This window comes from Cydia fagiglandana, chromosome 11 (genome assembly GCF_963556715.1).
Source record: "Cydia fagiglandana chromosome 11, ilCydFagi1.1, whole genome shotgun sequence".
NCBI lineage: Eukaryota > Metazoa > Arthropoda > Insecta > Lepidoptera > Tortricidae > Cydia > Cydia fagiglandana.
This window is the reverse complement of record NC_085942.1, coordinates 11170573-11194513: the sequence shown is the minus strand read 5'-3', so window position 1 is coordinate 11194513 and position 23941 is coordinate 11170573. Positions and strand designations below refer to the sequence as shown.

Below are 23941 nucleotides of genomic sequence, written 5' to 3'. Positions count from 1 at the left end.
ATTTACGTTCTTGCCAAATTTCACCTAAAGCGGTTCAGTTGTTTAGCCATGAAAAGGCGACAAAGAGGCAGACAGAATTACTTACACATTTATAATACTCATTAGTACAGTTCTAATGGGGTTTAAAGCTGATTATTTTTGACGGGTATTGTTACTACTTGGCTTGGCACCGACTTCAAACATATCAGTTGGTAACGCATAGACTTAAAAAGGATAATATTTTATTTCATCCTTTTTGAAGTCGGTTTTCTTTTTTTTGTAAAAAGTTTTTATTTTTCCATTTTTAGTTTTTAACGCATTGTTAAGTGCGCGACGCATGAATGAAAAACAACATCATGATTAACACTAAATTCGTGTACCTACTTTAATAAATATGTACTTAATCAGGAATTTTTTCGAGTCCGTCTGGGAAATTATAATTCCTGTCACTACACTAAATCCATCCTCCGCCCCGCCGCTGACCCAATCCCTCAACTCCCCGATCACTCTACCTCACAGCGCATCAACCCCTGATCCATGAACCCCTCGACCCTGAACCAGCAGCCCTTCAACCGCCATTCCCTTAACTTCGCTTCGCCTTAACTCCTAACCCTAACCCCCGATCAGTAGCCTTACCAGCTTACCAAGAGTTTGACATTGATTTATTCGCTAGCGTGTGTGTAACTTACTTTCTTTGCATCTCGCTCGTACTGGCATATTAGTGCGAGCGAGATGCATAAATAGTAAGTTACGAAGACGTTAGCGTCGCTAACTTAGCGAATATGTCAATGTCAAACTCGTGGTAAGGCTACACTTGGCTACACTTGCACTACATCAAATTGGCGGTTTTCGGAAGCAAATGCTCGAGTTACTTTAGAAAACACCGAAACCACTTTACACGTGCCTTTAAAAACTGAGGAGTTCCCTCAATTCCTCATGGATTCCATCATCAGACCAGAACCAAAAATAATACGGAAACACCTTGGAGGTAACTCCTTCCAAACAAAAAAAGAATTACTCAAATCGGATCACAGGTGCCGGAGTAATTGCTGAACATAGTACATTTAAAAAATCATCATCATTATCATCAAAACAATCATCATCATCAGGTCTACTTCATCAAAGTGGTGGTTTTCGGGAGAAAATGCTCGAGTTGCTTAAGAAAACACCCAAATCACCATGCATGTGCCTTTAAAAATTGAAGAGTTCCCTCAATTCCTCATGGATTCCATCATCAGACCAGAACCAAAAATAATACGGAAACACCGTGGAGGTAACTCCTTCCAAACAAAAAAAGAATTACTCAAATCGGATCACAGGTGCCGGAGTAATTGCTGAACATACTACATTTAAAAAATCATCATCACTATCATCAAAACAATCATCATCATCAGGTCTACTTCATCAAAGTGGTGGTTTTCGGGAGAAAATGCTCGAGTTGCTTAAGAAAACACCCAAATCACCATGCATGTGCCTTTAAAAATTCAGGAGTTCCCTCAATTCCTCATGGATCCCATCATCAGAACAGAACCAAATTAAAATGGGACCAACTCGGAGGTAGCTCCTTTCAAACAAAAAAAGAATTACTCAAATCGGACTACGGATGTCGGAGTAATCGGTGAACGTACATAGAAAAAAAAAAAAAAAAAAATAGCCACAACCGAATACAGAACCTCCTCCTTCTATGAAATGGAAGTCGGTTAAAAACTACAATATTGCGTTAGACTCCTTATAATTAATTGCCCAATTTATCATTATTCACGTCAATTAATCTGATACCTACCATTGAACGAGCAATTCTTGTTTGTTTATATACGAGTAGGTATGTGTATTGTGTAATAATGTGGATAAATCGATCTAGCTAGGTCTAATATCTGGAAAAACGCGCATCTTTGAGTTTTTATGTTTTCCGAGCAAAGCTCGGTTTCCCATATTGTATGTTGATATGAGATAAAAAAGAAAGCAGTCAGGAACAAAAACTGAATATAGTGACATACTTACATAATTGAATCCGGTATTTATAAATATGTAAGTACATATTCTATTGGGAGTATTGGGGTAACTAAACAAAGATGCCAAAATGATGTTTCTATAATACATAATTATGATATACCTATATTGATGGCATTATTTTATTTTATCTTAGGTGGAGGTAGGTACTGAAATCTTAAATTTATTATCTTAGGGTAGAGTTATTTCTTACTGTATTATAGAAAATCATCTGCAAATCATCATTCATTTATATTTTATCTCTATCTGTTTAACGGTTTTTTTTTATTAATGCATCAGAGTATATAACCCTTACTTCTGTATGCAGCGACCATTCACTTAGTCAATGTTTATATTCACAAACGTTTACTACACTTCCGGTCGTTTATGAAGCTCATCATACTTAACCGGAGTGTTGGCGCCAAAATACAGCGTGGCGCGAGGCCGCATGGCAGTACTTCCTTTCAAGCCCGTTCATTGCGCTCTCTGGGTAGCAGGCGGGTGTATTGGCCGCTTCTTGCCACGCTCATCCTGCTTTGCGTTCTTGCTTCCCACTCGCACACGTGAGCAAGGTTTATTATAAAAAAGAGACGCTCCTTTCCCTTGCAGCGATTTTTGTACCAGAGAAGGACGCCTCGAGATCAATGCACTTTCCGAGGACAACGAGCCCGTTTTTATTGCGTTCGACATAGGGGACCGTTTTCAGTGTAATTGGGATCTTAAGAGGTAGCCCTAAAGTTCATTGCGTATGCGACGAAGGGGCCCGGTGTCTAGACACGAGGAAAGTCAGTTAAGGGAAGGTGGTTACACCCGCGCGCATGCATGCCTTGCCATGTGCGTGCTTAACCCGCGGCGTGGCCGGCGTCTTTGAACTTCACGCTTGCACCTACCCCACTCCTTTGGCCCTTGGCGCTAACTTGTAAGGGGTGGTGCACAATCCACGCGAGATTTTGTCAGCTACTTTTTGACCCCCCCTCCCTCTTGGTGATAGTGAACCAGGCTAATTCCCCTCCCCCACATTAACACAGGTGTAGTTTTTTGACAATGCAATAAGCGCTACTCTGTTCCCAAAATTTCCCAAATGTCATATGTAGATACCTACATCTACTTATAATTAGGTATAGTAAAGCCCCACTTGTCTGCACCGTAGTGGTGATTGAATGAGTTAAGTATCCATACATCGTGACGTGATACTATGATCGTGATCATAGTCCACATAAATAACACTAAGACTTGATTATCCCGAAACTCAATTTGTCACATTTTTTATTGTATAGTTCGAAACTGTTAACGATTAATTACCTAATTAAGAAAAGCCCAACAAACAAGTTCTTATGCAAGCATTATTTATATTTAATTGACACGTAGGTCGATATACATGAATCAAGTTTATTTTTACTTTTTTTTTCTAGGATCTAAGTAATACTTAATTAATGATAATGTGTACCACTACCACCGACTTTCTAAGGTTTGTGATTGATACAAATTGATGTAAATAGCGGAAAGAATCCATAAAAATGATAGGAAATTAAGTATTACTTGGGGTTACATTACAGTAGAGTGGGTTCCCACACTTGTTTTCATCACACTATAACCTTATTGCTCGGGGGCCTCGGGCGCGGGCGGGGCACGAGTAAGTGAGATGTCGTAGATAATAAAATTAAACTAATAGGCAAAAGTAGAATTATACTACTTGAATCACCGCGACGTGTTAGACATTCCAATACAAACTGGCCGGAGGCGGTTACCTACTGCGAAAAATATTATATTTACATCTCAAATGCATGGGAATTAATATTTCGTGTGATGGACAGGGACTGCTCACTGCTCAGGCTGTTAAAATACGCATCTGCGTGCAAAATAAATGGTTGGAAACCGTACTATTTAAACTAGAAGGAAAGGAAAAAACAATGAAAGGAAAGACCAAGAATAAAGAGCATTGTAGGTATACCTAAACGGAATTGAAGTTAAGAAACTCAAGAAGTCTAGACCTCTACACTTGTTGAGTTTCTTAACTTCGGGTCAAAGTCAAGTTTAGACAATTATATTAGAAGGAAAATGCTCCGCGCTTCATTGGCTGCATGAAAATACTGATGAACAAAATCTAAAATTCGACTTCATCATAAGTAATGAATGTGTTTTGGTACGTTGCGGGTATAAGTAATGCTGTCGTCATATCTGCTTATTAGCTGCTCACATTCTGTATTTATCTGTTTCAATCTACCTAGCAGATATATGAGGCCACATTTAAAATATGGGGAAAAATATTCGGCCCTTACCTTGTATTGTATGTTATTAATCGGTCAACGCACCGTATTTGTAGGCTCGGCGTTTGCCATTCTGTTTGTTTGCTTAAAATTATCCTTTATGGCAATGATTAATGCCTCAAAGAATATGAACCACATTTTACTGGAAAACTAAGTACATACTTAAAATGTAAACTATAAAATTTGGGTGGGTAAAAACGAGTTTGTTTAATTACAATTACTTTGCTAGCAAAAATTCCTTTTAAAGGGCGAGGCGACACGACAACTTGGTAATTAATTACCTACCTAATTTATTGACATTATTCGTTCCTTGAACCTCATTTTTCTTTTTTTACAAAAAGAAAAATTACCTACCTAAGTAATACGAGTTTGTATAGTCTGCAATAGAATGCTAGCTGATGATGATTTTATTGATGACGTTTATGGATTAGCAACGTTGTACGAGCTGTCGACCTGGCTTCATGATATCCATATAAAGGTGCTAGATACTAGGTAGGTAGGTACTACGAAGAAATGGTAACTTTGCTATAATCGAACGTTTTCCTGTTGCGGAGGAATGCTCCATGTGGGCTTTGAGCTGCACTTAGCGAAGAGATGTTTGTTTTGTTCTGTAGCCGAACACGGGTTTTTCCAATTTCAGTATTTTTTATGACAGTTGAGGACAATATGACTCAATCTCGTAAGCGAATGCAAAACGATTATGTACCTATGTGAGTGAAATACTTACAAGCCCTCTTCTGGGTAGTCATTAATTTAAACCCGCCGGCCGCTAGAAAATTGATGGATATCAATCAGACAGCCAACGCGCGATGGAGGGGCTCCGAGGCAGGTGGCTCCCGTCGTAGGGTCAAGGGACCCGACCAAGGCCGCAGCGCGGCCAAGACATTTTAGCGATCTCGTGCGTCTACTCTTAACTAGGTACCTATTAAAGTGACGTCGATCGAGTGATCTTTACATTAACTTTATTGATCTTTCCGGCTGCATGTATGTCTCAAATTCTGGCTTGAGTTCCTGTGACTTCTTTGCCTTTTTTGCCTGTTAGGTACAAACTAAATGAAAGAGTATGTGTATTGACATCACATAAGCAATTTTAATTATTGCTACTGGAACTTCTGCATGTCGGTACGAACTTACATGTCAGTATTGTCAGTAGTATATTTAGTGACTGTAAATAGCGACCATCAACCATCAACATCTCCCTTCTTCATATGTATTTTCTTTCTTTTTCGTTCTTATGTTTACCTAGCTGGAGTAGCTGGACTACTTATCTCGGGGATATTAGGTTATTATAGTCGTTCACAACTTCAAACGGAAATCCTTCAGGTTAGTTGATAATGTTGATATCATCGTCCACACTATTAACTGAAAAACGTACCTACACCTTATTGTAGAATGCAAAGCCATAATAAGGTTAACAATGGTCAATTAAGACGGAAATGCCTGTACATGGGAGTTCCACACAATTTTAAGGACTTGTAAAATGACGACGCCCTTATTTTACCGAAGTCCTTCAGATCTCAGTCATGTTACTCGTATCGTCAGCAAATCGGAGGTTGGCGTAGAAACTCCAGCGTCGCCCAAATCTCGATAAATTCCGAATTCCTGGCTCCTCCGTCTTCTGCATTTCATCAAACCATTCGTGTCGGTACGTTATAATTCTCAAAAACAAGTACTTCTATAATCATGGTTCAGAAGCGAGATGTGTAGTACCGTCAATTCATGATACAGGTTCATTCAGGATGTCTTCTGTGTCGGTAGGTTACGACAACACTTTCAAATTATTAGTCTCGCCCTGAATGTAAATAAACAGTAACTCTCAATCAACGTATATAATATTATAAGAATCCTGTATTGAGCTATTTAATACTATTATATCGATAAGATTAATAGTCAAGTGCATTACTTAGAGAGGCAATGAGGTGGCACTTAAAGAACAACAACAAACTAATCAGCCATTTAATTTGTTTGCAAATAGTGAGAAAAACTGCTTTCATGTAGGTCACCTTATCACGATTCACCAAAGAGCAGCTATTATGTAAACATATTTTATGCGATTAACATTTTGAAGGAGCGTGTTCAATCGAATCATCAAATAAAAGTGGCAGCTGAAGGCCACGATGAAAGACCTACACCAATATCTCCAAAAGTTGGTAACGATTTCACAATGCTTGGAGGACGATATAGCCGATTTGGGTGACGATATAGCCGATTTGGGTGACGATATACGATAGGCAAGAGCGGCGGCGCCAGCGCTCCTGCTGCTTATCAACCGGTTGAATTGCACTTTATCGACTTGTTATTGTACGAATGTACACACAACTGATAACAATCTTCACGTGAATCGTCAGCACTATCGCTACGGCGAAGTACACGTCCAACCTGTATGATGTTACTTGTTTACATTAAGTCACCAACGAACCTACTGCAAGTGGGTATTCTTAGTATTGTTTAACTAATAATGCTGCTAAATAAAGTTTTCCGTATCTAAAGTAAGTTGGGTACTGATTCAGTGTTTATATTTATTACAAAGGTAATAACTGCGGTAAAGTACGGCATCGGGGTAAAACCTATTGAGGAAAAAACACGTTTACCTACAAGGAATTGTCTTAAGACTTATACGTACCTACTTGGAGCGTAGTGCTAAAGCGGAATAAACTAAAAACCAAAATGGTATCTCTTTTACCTTACAAATGCATAGTTACAATCCAAGGGATTTTTGATTAAAATAATGTCTTATTGTAAATGATTCACATTAGTACAATTAATGCCATACGACACGGCACATGTAGCGTAGTCACACCTACAAACTCCGCGGGAACACAATAATTATCGTTTCCCTGTCTACCTGTTCCCAACATTGCAGATGTTTTATATTCCATTGTTATACTAGAGACGAAAGCACATTAAGGCTGGTTTTAAAATGTACCTTCACATTGGATCAGTATGCCAGGTGGCGGTGGAGGTTCAATGTTCGACGCACCTTTTGTTTTGTTTTGAAACCAAGTCAGGGGTTGGCGAGCGATGCCCCGGCTAGTGGGCAAAAAACGCATCCATGCACCTGGCTTTTTCCTGTTTCTATTTATACTCGTATTTTCTTAAGAGTCGATGAGAAGTCAGTCGCATTTTATACCACAAAATCCTAAACATCCACACTCCTACACATCGTAAACAGTAAGTAAATAATTATTTTCGTGAAATTTTAAACATTGAATACGCGATAAAATATTACATACTTAAGTATTTCGAATACCTAACCCAATTGTACTTAAACAGCTATATGATCTGAGCTTGGCTATATTGTAACAGGTGTACGTATATCTTATATTGCATTTTTATTTATTTGTGCATATTTTAAAAAGAAGATCAATAGGTATATTTAATGTAAGTACGCTACGTACGTAGTATGTAATATGTATTACAATCAATTGCACTTTCACTGAAGACACTATACACAAACACAAGACAAGACCATATTGATTCGCTTTGTCATGGTGATGAGTAAACAGTAATCGTTGACAGGTGATGTAGTATTGTTTAAATAATTGTTATGTTTTATTGAATGTAATGTAATATATATACAGGGTGTCCCAGAATTCGACGTCAAGCCGTAAACGGATGATAGACCAAGTCATAACAGTTATCATAAAAATACAAAAAAAAAATCCAACTCATGTTTTTTAAAAATTATGGTCACTTTAAAAATTCACTAAAAAATCCACACCCTGTAATGGTTCTTTAACTCTTGTTACTACAAATTCAATAATTTATTCTAATTTTTTTATTATTGTGTAATCTTGAATAATTACAGGGTGTGGATTTTTTAAGTGACCATAATTTTTAAAGAACATGAGTTGGTTTTTTTTTGTATTTTTATGATAACTGTTATGACTTGGTCTATCATCCGTTTACGGCTTGACGTCGAATTCTGGGACACCCTGTATATATACTAAATGTTTCTGATATGCGGTCGTAGTAAGCACATAAATTGGGTTCACGTGTTACCTCGCACACAGGTGCCCAAATTAAGAACTATAATGTCAATAGAAAATGAGTAGGTATCTTATTTAATTACCACTCCAGGTTAATAAATCTGATTGAAAATAATATAATTTCACAGAATCGATTTAGAATACATACCTCCATACTCAGTGCCTTTACTCAACCTATACTATAAGCCCGATTTAGATTATGCGAAAACTCGCATGCGAGTTTCATAGCATTGCGGGTTTTGATTGGTGGATTGAATTGGACGTAAAGCACAGTCCGCAATGTAACTAAAATCGCATGCGAGTTCGCGCACTGTCTAAATCAGCCCTTAGTAAGAGTAAGGTACCTATTAAAAGTTAGTTAGGCGCGGGTAAATATAGAAATAAGTGTCGCTATCAACGTCAATTTAAAATGTCTTATGTGCTCTCAAATAGTAAAATCCATTGGTCATTTCAATTTAGGTTAAGTGCACTAGATATTTGTACACACGTGGGAGGGGGCACGCGCACGCGGCGCGACCCGCGGAGTCGCACGTGGCGCGCCAGCTGCGACAGCCTTCACAAATGTTCACAATGGAAGGTAAAAAAAAAAATACAGGTAGCGTGAAAAACAATACGAACACGAACGTAGATTTGAGATGCACTGTCGATGCCTCCTTTTACTTTCTTTGGTATTTATACGACCTGGAGTCGTAGAATCTAAGAATTACTCGGAACTAATAAAGACGATACAAAATTTTCGGATTAACAGCTTAGAAAGATAAGAGAAAGAAGTGACAGTTATGTCGATACTTTCTTTGTAAAACAATAACAGAATGGAATAATGGGATTTAGAATGATGAGTTTATTCTTATTGGTTAGTGGTAACACGTTCGTTCAAATTATATCAGCTAGGTACGCTGTATTAAGTAGCATTAAAAAACCTTACTTAAGTACCTTTAGCTACTTGGCAAATTAACCATCTGTCGTCTTCTCTGTTTGAATTTAGACAATGTCGTGTTATATGGTTATTGGGCTCGAATATCCAGGAGTAAAGATACCCCGTCCTATTTTACAGCCGTCCGTAGGTATTCATAAAATTGAAGTGTAGCACACATTGTACTCGTGCAGTTACACGTGTAAAGTCCGCCATAAATGTCAAGGATCAGCTGACATTGTTGCTAGGCAATGTTGGCCGAACGTTAATGCAATTGACCATTAAAAATTAACCATTGAAAAGGTTAATTGCCATTAGCCATTAACCATTGAAGGAAAATTAATTATCAATTGCATTGAACATCAATTTGCATTAATGTTAATTTATTACGAACCACTAACAATTAAAAAGAATTAATGATTATTGCTTTACAAACCATTAAAAACTAAAACAATTTTTAATGAAAATTAAACATGTGATTGATAATTAACAATTAACAAGAATAAATATCGTAATTTTATAAAGACGTCCAAGGGATCAAAGGTCTAGTGCAGCGGTCGGCAACCTGCGGCCCGCGGGCTGCATGCGGCTCGTGAACCTATCACTTGCGGCTAGAGATGGGTAGTGAGTAAATACTCACGGGTAAATACCGAGTAAATACTCAGTATTTACTCAATATACCCGTATTTACTCGTTTATACCCAAATTGGTGGGTATAAACTATTTAGAGTGCTGAAAGGGGCATATAAATTTGAAATATAGGTGTATTTTGTAAGCCGCTACTGAATTAAGTACTCAAAATTGTAAGAAATGTATTTTTAAAAGGGGCGCTCCATACATGTAACTAATTGTCACAAAAAAAAATCTCAGAAACCACCAACGTGTTGCACATCATTAAATGGGTCTTTAAAAATAACTGGAATGTTTCTAAGAACATTTTTGGATAAAATGAATATTTTTGGAAAAAAACTTTTTCGGAAGGCCAAAATAATGTTTATCTTTCTATAACTTACGAAACAAAGTTCAGAAAAAATATGAAAACATGTCGAGAGATTAGCCGTATAATAGAGTACAAAAAACAATATTTTGAACATCATCGGTTGAGCCATTTTTGAGTTTTCTTTAAAAAACCCTTAATAAAAGGTCGTAAGTGCCGCGTAAACACGCACTTTTGCGCGACTTGCACTTATCTAGAACATCGGTAGAATATAAGTACTCATATTTTTAAAGTAAATACCTTCTTATTTAAAACAAAATTGTTAACAAAATTTGCCTCTCACTAATAACTACCTTTTTTGTCAAAATTAAGCGTCCTCTATGCTTTTTATTTTATAGATATTGTTAATACACGTTAGCACTCTTCGATAAAAGACAATTTTGTTCTAAAATCTCTTTTTTTGAATATTTTATAAGCAATCGTTTTTACCCACCTAAATGAGTAAATACGGGTATTTATCGGGTGCTTTGAGTAAATACCGAGTAAATACTCAGTATTTACTCACCCCTACCCATCTCTACTTGCGGCCCGAGTGCCGCCTTGGCTATTTTGTATGTAATAGTACTAATAGTGACAAACGACAATGTCTCATAAAGTCATAAATATTGACAAAGTACGGCCCGCGTCACCATTTATTTTGTTTATTTTATTTATTTTATTTATTTTATCTATTTTATCTATTTTATCTATTTTATCTATTTTATCTATTATATCTATTTTATCTATTTTATCTATGTTATCTAGTTTATATATTTTATTTATTTTATTTATTTTATGAGCATTTATTTTATAACTAACAATAATGGGTGTATTCCCATTTGTCCCCACGGGGAACATATAGGAAATATATGTGCAGTTTGCATATAAATTATTCCCATTTTTCCCCACTTTATTGGTGTGGGGACAAATGGGAACACATCATTATCCGATATTTTCCCATTTGTTCCCGCCTGGAGCAGATGGAATAAGCGCTTCATATAAATGAATAAATCCCATTTGTCCCCGTTTCCCATTTGTCTCCAACTCACATATGACAGGGACAAATAAAAATACACCAATAATGACGAGTGTATTCCCATTTAATAGTTTCAAGCAAAATTAACATTAATTATTAGTTTATGAAAAATATATTTAATTCCATTAAACGTTAATGCAATTGAGAGTAATTCTAATTAATTTTTTGAAACTTTAATGCCATTAAATAGGCAATTAGATTGACAATCAATGTAATTAAACGTCTCAAGATTCAATTCTAACTAACTTTAATTAAATTGATGCGTAATGCAATTGATTAATTGCGGAATTAATGGTTAATGCAATTGATTAATTGTTAATTAGAATTAACCATTACGGCCAACACTGTTGCTAGGTGTGGAAGGTGCATTCACTCCCGCGACGTAGGTATATGCAGCGCATGCTTCAACTACGTACTTCCTTGTTTATGGTCTTTTTATGTCTACTAGGCGTAATAAAATTCTTTGACAGACTACTAGAATTCTGTTTAACAACCTTCTTTGCCAATTAACTATACCTATTTTATGATCTGAAGTATGTACTACGGACTGTAGTAATTATGAACTCGAGACACGTGTACAATACAGGGTGTCTTAGATCAAATCAAAATGAAACAGGCTTGACCTGTTCTGAGGCAACCAGTGGCTGTGAATAAAAAAATTAGTAAGCATATCTAAAAGGTCCTGAGATTCACCTACACGGAGAATTCCGGAAGAGTTGACCCCAGAATGCTTAATAATACAAATGGATATTTGCGCAAGTTTGTCTGCGGGTTGCCCATAAATTCTTGTATCGTTAAAGAAACGGTCCCTATATAAGACATCACTAGTTTTCCCCATCGGTGTGGCATCTCAGGGGGCAGTCTTGCAGCAAAGTAGGAGCGCATCTTAGTAAAATATTGATTCGGGCCCGTAGCCGTGCCCGGCGTGCAGTCCCCCCTGCTCTGCTTTCCGCATCCGAGCGGTGGCGTCTGCATTTCCCCAAACCACGTGGCGAGAAGTCACGTGCACTTGGCAAAAAAGAGTAGAAATTAAAAAGTTGCAACACTGTAGTGTCGTCCTGTTTTCTTATATAAATTGGTTTGAAAGGGACGACACAACAGTGTTGCCACTTTTTAATTTCTATTCTTTTTTGCCAAGCTGTATGTACTTATTAGATTTAGGTTCCGTAATGAGTACTAAAGTAGTGACATTTGTTTTTTAAGTAAATTGAGAGTTAGAATGATACACCGACCCGTGATTAATTTTATTTTTTTATAAATTATCGATGAAAGTTTAGTACTTTTATAGGAAAGTTCAATACTAGTAGATACAGATACCATATTACGCTGGTTGATTTTTATGAAGGAATACTTATGTATAAGTACGTGCTTATTTATATCCTAAAGTCACCTGTATCATGTATGTATTAAATCATTGATATGTCAGCTATAAATTTTGTTTAAAACGATGTCATTTAAGGTCTCCCTGGCCCATGATATGACATTTGAATATTTTTTTATCTGTATGTGTCTGCATGTGTCCAAAAGTAAAGTGTTATTATTTGAAATGAAATGAAAGTTCTTTATTTGCATAAAATATGGTATAACAAGGTGTTATTGGAAAGATATAGGTATTATTCCCGTACAGAAACATATTTTGCTGGTTAAGCATGCAAATTTGGTTGTGATCACTCGGCCGTGTTGTTTACCTCTCATGTATGTAGATATTCTCTGTATTCTGTGTGGTAGAGTCCGACTACGACTAACAATAAGCTAACTCTGTACTGTACCGATTTGAACAGAACAAAGTGAGAGTGTCATATATTATAAATGTCATATTATTTTCATAGAAATTTGGCATTCATGATGACATTGCTTCACTTTATCATAGAATATGCGATGCAGATTTATCTTGGTCCGACTATACTTATTGTTTTATTTTTGAGGTAAAATGAAGAGTACCTACAGTACAGCACGTGTACCTATAGTTGTGTTGTATTTTATTGTACCCACCTAACTGTAAATCTAAATTAATTTTATGTCAGTCATCAAATCACGGCTACTTTTTATGTCTTAGGAATAGGAAAGTAGGAAACTGAGGAAGTGGCGAGGGGTGAATGCATTGCATCGTCCCGCATGGGATGGGGGTGGGGTGGTGGCAGTGCGGCGGGCGTAGGGAGACATCAACACAACAGCGCGCCGTGGCGTCAGCCGCCCACCCCGCCCCGCGCACGCATGCCAAATGATTATTCCTCCGTCTAGCTAGCGACGACGCGAGTAAAACATTGCGCTCCAACTTCAGTTCACTCCGCGACGTTAAACGTAACGGACGTGCTCGCGCTCTGTTTAATAAAATATACGTTTAGCTTACTGTACTATCATTAAACATCAGCATTCCTTAGATAATTATACTGTGTAATATTATTAGTGAACCTGAACCGAGAAACATTAACGGATTCTAAATAAGTACCAAGCTTCATATGAACTGTGATCGTTATTTTAACCGTTTCGAACTTTGCGGTGAGAAAAACGTGTGGTGTGCAGGATCGAAATGAGTGGATTGACCATCAGAGTTAATAAAAGAGGATCGAGAGGTAGTGACACTCTTCTCGAGGCAGCTAACAGGATTCTCCGACTACTCGGCGTGAGCTCCACGAAGCGCGGGAAACAGCCCTCGCCCAAAACGAAGGTAAGGTCAACGACACCGCGCGTCTGCCGTCTACCCAACCCGACGGCCGTGTTGTTTGTTTGTTACAGTTCAAAACAAATCTCCACATTAATCATTTGTTCTAAATAATAATTTTATGTTTTAGATACTTATACTTTACAAATAGCAATAGCCGTGAAACTATATAAGATATGAACATACACTTTGAATAAATACTTTTGAATGTACAATATTATACGCATGTAGGTACTTAATGCAAAGACTAGTAGTAAATAAGAAGTAAAAGGGTGGTAAGTAGTAATTTTACTTGCAAAGTGTGTCAGTGCAGTGATTGATGATGAACCTAATTCTGATTTCTATTTTATTTATGTAGTTATTAATTTCAACTCATTAACAAGTTTTTCACAAATAAATAGAACATGTAAGATACAGTCAGCAGCAGAAGTTACTAAACAGGCGAGGTGATCAAAATGATTTTGACGCGACTTTATTGTTAAGAGAATAAGAGCGTGTCGAGGTTATTTTGAACACCTCGCCTCGCTTAGCCACTTTTGCTGCTGACTGTACCTATCTAATATTGAGTGTTATGTACACGCACATGCGATAATTTCTAGCCGTTCTCTGAAATCAAGATAACATGAGAGCGTTCATTACATTACTGTGATAGTAAACAAGTAAAACTCCTACCTACCTACCACGTTGACTGTTGATAAACTTTCGCTGCGGCGCAGTGATTGTGACTTTCGCTGAGTAGCGTAGGTAGCGTGCCTGTGTGGATTGCGAAGGCAATGCATCCTTTCTACCCACAATGTACCTATACATACATACGTGTTTCTCAGTGCGCTAATGTTACCTCGAAGAATCTATGTCGCTCCCCGAGATGTTGACGGGCGTGTGACATTCGCAGAAGGTAGCCAGTCACCGCACTTGTTTGTGCACGCGGCGCGTGCGTGCGTGACTTGTTTACCAGTTCCACCAAAGCAAATTACCGCTTAATGCTGGGCTGTTGTGCTCGAAGTGTGCTGCACCCGCCTACAATAACACATCGATGAATGAAACAAAGAAAAATACGGCTTAGGGGCTGTCCATAAATTACGTCATCGATTTTTGACGATTTTTGACCCCCCCCTAAAATCATCCAAAAATCATGCTTCGAATGACCCCGTTTCCTCCTACGTCATGCTACCATCATCCGTGGTCCAGACCCCCCCCCCCTAATTTGAAATGATGTAATTTATGAATAGCCCCCTATCCACGATGTCGGAATGTGTAACATCGAACGTCAATCTATTCAATGCAGTTAGGTACACTACACCCAGTAATACATGTCCTTCCTCTGTATAAATGAATTCCATTCATAATGTGCCCATGGAATTTTGCAGCTAGCTGTACATACCTACTTAATGCCGTCACAACATTTTTAGGTCCGGTTTTTGTTTTCGTTTCATTTGAAGTTTAGTATAGGTATCACGAGACCGAAGCGTGTTGGGGTCATTAGACCAAACTAGGTAAATAACACTCGCAAAATTGTTTTGAGTTCAAAGTAGAACCAAGACATGAACCGTCATGTGCTCAATGATACCAGATAGTAGTACGCGTAATGGCGTAATAGGTTGCTTTATCTGTTCCGTAGTGGAAGCATAAACACCCACATTTTTTATCTCCGACAAAATAAATTTATCATTTGATTACTCATAACAATGCATGGGTTTAAAACAGCTATTCCTTTCATACAATTCACCATCAATAAATAAATTACGATACCTGTAATCTATTTAAAACATGATCCGTAAACGTTTAGTCGGCAGAAATGTAGCCGGATGTAGCGACGAGGGGGGCAAGCCTTGCTATACAGCATTCAACATCCGCCAGGCCAGGTATTCAGCACAAGGTCGCAGCAACATAACATCTAGGTACCTTGCCGTGCTAATGCTACTCGACGCCGACGCGATAACTTAGACAACTTACAAGTGCTCCCACTTTGGTTGGTTTAAACGTGTACTTAATCTTGTCAATTGATGCAAGGATTTCCTCATAGGTCACCCAATGATGTAATTCTAAGAAAACCCCAAAGAGTTGTTTATAAGCAACAATTCAGCGGAACGTTGAAAGAGTTGAAACGTTAAAAAGCCAGTTCCCAGTACAACATGTCGACATCGAGCCGCTTGTTTAATAAAAATTGATTGATGAATGCGAGTGTAGGTCGCTATGACGATGTAGTGGTTCTCGAGGTGGGGGATTGAGGTCACAACGTAAGGACCGCGAGGCGGAATGCGTTTCGGCGGCGTGGGAATGCGCCGCGACTCGCGAGTACCGTTGCGCCGCCCGCCGCCCGCCGCCGCCGCCCGGCCCGCCGACGTGGAATGCGAGAACCCATTTGCGGCTGCGCGGACCAGCTCGCTTTATTAGTGACTCATGCGCAACTTCAATACCACCACACCAAACTAGTCACCGCTGCACGATGCATCGGCATGCGAGGAACACTGGCTTCCTACGTTCGTAACACACAACACAAGCGAAACACATTTCAGACGTTGCTGATCAGAGTTCTCGGTGTTAGTCAGAATTAATAGAAGTACCTATATCGAGTTATCAAAATAAAAATGAAACGATACATATTTGAAACTCAATTGATAAAAACAGAAACTTTAAACATAAGCAGATGGTTTCACATTGCTAGATATGATAACAACGGAACCATGAAACAGTATTCCATCCATAGGTACATTTACTTTTTATTAAGTTTGTTTTTGGCAAATTAACCGTTACTCAAGTGGCGGACTTGTAGCCTCTGGTACCGTTGTTAGAAAGAGAGAGAGAGAGTGGGTCGGAGCACGCTCTCTATTCAACATCGTTCACGTCCGTTCGATTGAATGGATGGAAGTGTTTTTTCTCTCGTCTACGTAAGAAAATGAACAAAAACTAACACACTAAACTGGATCATCGAACTCTAAGCGAGATAAAAACTCAATGGCCTATTCGGCAAATCGGCACCCGAGTTATTTGCTCTTTCCGACTTTCCTTTACTTTATTTTACTAAGTATAATTATGTAGCCACATAGGTACCAATTATAACAACCATCCATGAACACAAAATTCAACGGGTCCTCCATATGTTAATGGTAAATTAACCGCGGCCGCGGTAAAATATTTTCTTTTTCAAAACAAAATTAATTTATAATAATCATGTTGTGTATGTTTCGCTGCCAAACATTGTCGAAGGTTTCATTAATTGGGGCGTAGACTGATGGGCAGACAGCGCGGTCCTACTGTCTGGTCCCCACCGCGGTGACGTATGCGCCAGCACCAGCGCAGCGGCCCCGCCGATAAACAAGTACTTGCTCTCGAGGCGCGACGACGCGCCGCGCGCCGCTCACCGCTGCTCTCAAAACAGCACCGCTACAATACCCCGTTTCAGTCAAAACAAACACCTCGATTTAGGTATCCTCAATCACTCTAGCTCAGACTAGACTTTAGCTACGCATAGATCATCATGTAATAGTAGATATTTGTTTACAGACGACCGGTGAAATTCGGGCGCCGATCGCGGCGGCGGAGTCCGCCGCCGAATCTCCAATCAAGATGCAGGCGCAACCGGCCGCGGCGGCCAACAAGCGCACGGCCAATGACTACATCTTCCGAAAACTGATTGGCGAGGGTTGTTACAGCACCGTGTTCTTCGCTACAGATATTCACACTGGGAAAGAATATGCAAGTAAGTAGATCACTTACTTTACTTCGAAGGATTATTGTAGGATCCGGATTTGATAGTTAGGTTTTCAATATATTTGAAACTAATATTATTATTTTCTTTCCAGTTAAAGTTTGCGAGAAACGTCAGATTATTAAAGAAAAGAAGAGGGAGTACATAAAGAGAGAGAAAGATGCTTTGAACATGCTGTTCAATGTGCCCCACGGTTTTGTCAAGTTATATTGTACGTTCCAAGATGAAGAACGATTGTACTTTGTGTTGTCTTATGCCAAGAATGGCGAATTGTTGTCTTATATAAATAAGGTTGGCTCTTTCGAGCTAAGTGTAGCTAAATTTTATGCCGCTGAGCTCTTAATGGCCTTAGAAAGCATGCACGCTAAAGGAATCATCCACCGAGACTTAAAACCAGAAAACATTTTATTGGACGAAAATATGCACTTACAAATTGCGGACTTCGGTACAACAAAAATTTTGGACCCAGAAGAGATTCGTTCAACACCTAACAAGACTGATGATGACCAGACGTTGGCAGAGAATGACAGACAGAGAAAGATCAGTTTCGTCGGAACAGCGCAATACGTAAGTCCAGAACTGCTGCATAACCGCGTGGACACGCGCGCCTCCGACCTCTGGGCCTTGGGCTGCATTATCTACCAGATGATCTCAGGACTGCCTCCATTCCGTGGCTCCAATGAGTTCCTTACCTTCCAGAAAATACTTAAATTGGACTACGAATTCCCCGAAGGCTTTCCCGCCGACGCAAAAGACTTAGTTGAGAAGCTTTTAGTTTTGGATTATTCCAAGAGGATTGGCGCTAACGATACGGGAAATACTTATGAAAGCATACGAAACCATCCATTCTTCGAAGGGATCAACTGGGATAATGTCTGGACGCAGTCACCGCCAACTATATCCCCGTATTTGCCAGGCGGTTCTTTCGAAGAAGAATATCCTCTAGATCACTTAGAGCCGGGCTTAGACCAAAACCAACTTGTGCGCCTGTGGAAGTTCGACTTATCTACCTCAGAAGGTATGTTATAACATTATGTTATTGTAGTCAATCCTGACCTGACAGGTGTCACTCAGTACAAATTTTAATCTAAAACAGTGTTTGTTGTTATAATTGGTACTACGTTGACACCTGTCAGGATTGCTTCCTTATCAGCCATGTCAATGGACCTATAATAGGAGCGTATCATAATTCCAACAAAGCAATACTGTCTTTTGCCGGCGGTAGGTAATGCAACAAAGACTTGTACGAGTGCAGTGAAGCGACAAGTAACTGGCAACTGGAGCGTCCGTGACCCAAATTCTTCTTTGCCAACATGCTTCTCGTTTCATTGCTAAATAGTATCCGACGAAGTTCCGTTTTGCAGTTACTCCGCCGATATTTGACACAGATATTATTACTAACAGTGCCATATTATGATTTAGTACTGGTACTCACGCCATATGTTTTTTGTTTGTGGGCGAGAAATATTATCGTTCCATATGTTGCTTGCATTGTATCCTACTCTGCGTCATCGCGTTACAGCTATTTGCATTCACAACGGATGTCCTCACTGTTCTGGCTTACGGTCCTTTAATAGGAATGACGTCAGCTCGCCGTTTCTCACACTCTGGCGAGTCGCGATGTAACTGAATGAGTCGCAACGCGCGGTAACTTCATTAATAACGTACTCTCGATGAGATCAGCTGTTCGAATGCTATGATGTGTAGTGTGTTATTTGACTTATCATTTAAATTAGGATATTCGGGAAACTGGACTTACCATGTTAGTATTAGCAACATACCTATATATGTAGTTAGCATAGACTCATGTATGTCAAATTGTTATTTCAGGAATCTTAACCATAAGTCCGGAAGAAAGGCGGCGGAGACTCGAAGCCCAAGAACGCGACAATAAATGGCACCAGTTCGTTGACGGAGAGCTGATTCTAAAGCAAGGACTCATCGATAAGAGGAAGGGGCTGTTCGCGCGCCGGCGCATGCTTCTGCTGACCACTGGCCCGCGGCTCTTCTACGTGGACCCGGTCAACATGGTGCTCAAAGGAGAGATCCCTTGGTCACCGAAGTTGCGCGTAGAAGCAAAGAACTTTAGAATATTTTTAGTTCACACGGTGAGTTTACTATTTCACATTCATCTCATTAGTCTGAAACGACATATTGATTTATCCCCTAATTATTTTGTTCTAAAGAGTCACCTTTTCATTAAACATTGTTTACTGCCTAATTAAATGACCCTAATAAACTCTCACTGTGAATCAAGTCTAGTATGCATGATTTTTTATTTAAATTTTTTTCTTCACAGCCAAACCGCACATACTACCTAGAGGACCCAGAATCATATGCGCTAGAGTGGGCGCGAGTGATCAACGAAGTTCGCATCGGGACGTACGGGCGCGACACGACTTAAGCGCGCCGCCGGCGCCGCCACGAGTCGCGCCCGCACCCCGTGCTCCGAGCCCGCACCCCGCCTCCTCCACGGCGAGTGCACATAGGATACATTCTAGCCATCGTTACGAGCACGAACTAGCAAGGAAGCTTCAGTGACATTGAAAGGTCTCGAAGGGAGTCGGCCACCGCCGGCCTCAGCGCCGCCGCGCGCCACATATGTTGAGAGCGCGCCGACGAGTGCCGCGACGACCGAACGCCCGCAGTCGATCACGATCGCTGTCGTTCCCGAACGACTGATTCCTAATAGTATGTTCCGACTAAACTAAATTATTACTCTCGACTAAGTTCTTATTTAAATGTAGATTCACGATTATTTTAATGTGATTATATGTAAATATTTGTCTTAAATTATTATCGCGATCGCATAGTTGTAGTGTAATGTAGTGAATAATCGTGGGCCGTTAGACTTCGAAGTGTACGGGCCCGTTGTAAGAATGGATTTGTAATTCACCACCCGCGTGTTCACAAAGCCCATTCCGGTTGGTAACTAGGCAATTTTAGCTAAATTAATATTATTTATTTTAATTTAATTTATTTGCCAACGGAATGCGACTGCTGTACAGTTATATAAAAAAATTAGGAAATTATGGTTGGTACATTTCTGGGACAGTAACGACCGGTCGTAGGTTATTCATATTATGAATCTATCAGTCGGTATACGGCAAATATGAGTCGTTACGTCGGCTGTAGAAGTGGACCAACCGAGCGTAAGAAGGATAGCTTCTTAGTAGCGGGGCCGGAACAGGGCGTATACTGTGTACTGTGTAGCCCAGCACGCGCCAGGCACCAGGTGCCGGCGCCGGGCGCCCGGCCGCGCGGGCGCAGCTCGGCGACCGCGCATGCGCTGCGCCCGCGACCTCCCTGCTTCTTCACTTGTGCATCATTTGCACTGTAATCCTAATGATAAAACTTAGAGAAAGTATACGGTAAAATCGCCTAAGGTCAACTAATGTTTGTAACGAGTTATTCGATTAAAATATATCGTATTTGTAACTGAAATTACTTAATGAAGCTGAATTGGTTTCAAATGATTTTAATTGTGTATTTCGAGTACTATTTTATTGACATGTGAGATATATCAAACGCCACGATCGATGATTATAAAGCTATGACCCATAATATTGGCAATTTGTTGTAATAGCTTGTTTACTGTACCTATATGCCGACTTGCCTGAAATATTGTATAATTAGGCTTTATTGTAAAGGTCCATAGTTCAATTATTGTAACTATTGATTTAGTAAAAGAATAGTGTAATTAAAGTATTTCAAGCACTAGCCTTATTTCTTTTGGTAGATAAATTTGTACTTCAGACAATGAAAAACAATAGTTGTCAGCGTTATTGGATTTCTCCATGACATTGTTAATTATTAATTCTGCATTTAAACCTGTTAACTATTGTAATTATATTTTACAATATTTGTATTGATTAAATTCTTTAAAAAGTATCAGAATAATAAAATGAACATAAATTGAAGTTGATTTTTAAAGTCTTAGTTTCATTAGATAACCCACCGTAATCTAAAAATGTAGTCACTGACTAAGAACTACACTTGCGTAATTGTCAATACTCTTTAACCCATAGGTATAATGCCTATTGTACAATATAGGCATATTGCACAAATTAAATATAGTAAGAGAGTGAGCCTGTAACATCAAGAAGCCCGGAACAAAAACCAATTCTGGGTATATATAGGTTAAATTGGAACCATGCAGTTTTTGCACGATTATCATATTTTATGTTAAAATAATGCTTTACTTACATAAGCAAAACTACATTGATTACTTCTGAATATAACAGTTTCCGTAGATATATTGACCAAAAAACGCACAGCCTAAACCATCATATTAGAAATTCATAATCATTATTTAATGTGCACATGTTGAATTAAAAAAAAATCACTACATGGAAAATAGTGTGTTGAAAGTTTTTAACGACATCTTCAGAACCAATCACTTGTTTTGGGTAAGTAACTATAATTATAAATTAAAATATGTAAACTCAAATTAATCCAAGTATTTGATCAGTTATGTAAAAGTCGCCGTATAACATACCTACCTACTATGCACCTGCAGAATAACCAAGCCGCTGCTGTAAATTTAGGGCAACTAGGTACCTAGCTAATTTCAAAATAGCACTTACGGGCAGACTTACCGGGTGTGGCCTGTAACATGAGCAAAAAATTTAACTGTAGGCTGTACACCTCATACTGACGAACATTTGTTCAGCGACTTTTAAAAATAACTTGTGGTTTGATTTTTAATACACTTAAAAGTTTATTCTAAGACGCAATGTATTGCGAATTTTATTATGTTTAAGGCGTGACAAGCTGACAAGCAACGTCAATCACAATGATATAGCGTGGCGATGGCGTCCATTGAAGATAATATTTATTTTGTATGAAAAATAGGGAGTCTAAAAATATTTCATAATTTTTAAAACTTGTTGAACAGAAGTGTCACTGTTTGAGGAGTACAATCTATGTTTTAATTATTTGCTCGAGTTACAGGCTAGGTATTAAGCATACTTATATTGCAGATTAGCAAGACAATAGGTACCTATTTAATAAAACTACGTCTCCGTCAGTTAGTGATATCAACAGCCTATTTATTAACAATCGTGATATAATAGAGAGCTTTTCAGTTGAGTGCCGTTGTTTAGGCAAAGAAGCTTGCTGAGTAAGTACGAGATTGAGAAGCGTGATATAACTATTGTATACAATACTTTTTCTACGAGTCATCTAAAATAATACTTTTTTACTATAATACCTAATAAACTCTAGATCTATAATCACAGTAAACATAAATATTCGCGCGTTTATGTCTTTTTTATGAGAGCGCGGCGTGACGTGATTGGTCAAATTCGTTTATAGTTGACTACAGAGTATCGAAATGAATATTATAGTTGAGTTGGGAGTTCATAGATGAAAAGTACGCAATTATAGTTTGGTCTACGAAATCTTAATTTAATTCAACATTAAGGACATGATTACAATTGATGAGTAGAATAAAATTTTAAAATAATACCATGCAGTTTATGCCGTAATGCATGCAAAATTTAATAGATATGAAAATATAATATCTTACTTAACGAAAATCAACGATCACCAATAAGGAAAAACCACTGTAAACACAAACATGTCAATATGCGTTTCGCCCCCGGGCTCCGCTGCCGGGTGCTGTAGGAGCTGTTGATATTCGATGGGGACGAACAAGTAACTAATAAACATGTATTTATAACTTAGTCAAGCAAATCTTGTCAGCAAAAAAAGGCGCGAAATTCAAATTTTCTATGAGACGATATCCTTTCGCGCCTACATTTTTCAAATTTACCGCCTTTTTCTACTGACAAGATTTGCTTGACCAGCTATATCTGTAGGACGCATAGATATAATAATATATAGAAATACCTTCCAAGCGAGCTGTCACTGGGACCACTTTTGTTTAGTGTACGATTAACAATGAGGCCCCTATGTGGCCCACCTTGCTGTAGCCATGTCGATAAAGTCATATCGATAAACTATCGACATTTCTTGCAATTTTAATTTTACTTCAAAGGTTTAACGATACCTAAAATGAACAAAAACGCTTTTATTCTTTATTGTGGTTATCAGATTACAATTTTATAGTCACGCCCCAGCAGGGAACCAAGGGAAAGTTCAGATATTTAATTAAAATACATTAATACCTACTAAAATAGGTGTTCCGCAATAATTGAATTATTTTATTATATTATAAGTAATATATTCATTATCCATTAGCATTTCATTTTCTTATGTTTAACGAAGATATTAAAGTTTCAATTAATCGCTATTGCGTTCCGCTGTGTAGCGTTTATCGATATATAACATGATTAAAATCAACTTTTCCCATCCCTAAAAGAGCACACATATACATTTTTACGCACACATACACAACCTGGGTCTACCTAAAAAGGGGACACCCTGGACTTGAAGTCCATCTTGTCAACAGTATGGT

The 23941-nt window shown here is 38.5% G+C and overlaps 1 protein-coding gene across 2 annotated transcripts in view; it reads left to right on the top strand.

The window, feature by feature from the left end:
- Positions 1–21453, top strand: part of LOC134668970 (3-phosphoinositide-dependent protein kinase 1) — a 113543-nt gene extending 92090 nt beyond the window's left edge. Inside the window, exons 1-5 of one of the 2 annotated variants that reach the window (XM_063526483.1) lie at positions 13411–13817; positions 17316–17511; positions 17615–18538; positions 19351–19628; positions 19820–21453. In XM_063526483.1, the coding sequence (XP_063382553.1) occupies positions 13680–13817; positions 17316–17511; positions 17615–18538; positions 19351–19628; positions 19820–19924 (1641 nt within the window). In that variant the 5' untranslated portion in view covers positions 13411–13679 and the 3' untranslated portion in view covers positions 19925–21453. Of the gene's footprint in view, positions 1–13410; positions 13818–17315; positions 17512–17614; positions 18539–19350; positions 19629–19819 lie in introns of those variants that run through there. The other variant, XM_063526484.1, reaches the window with a different exon arrangement.
- The last annotated feature ends 2488 nt before the right edge of the window (positions 21454–23941 follow it).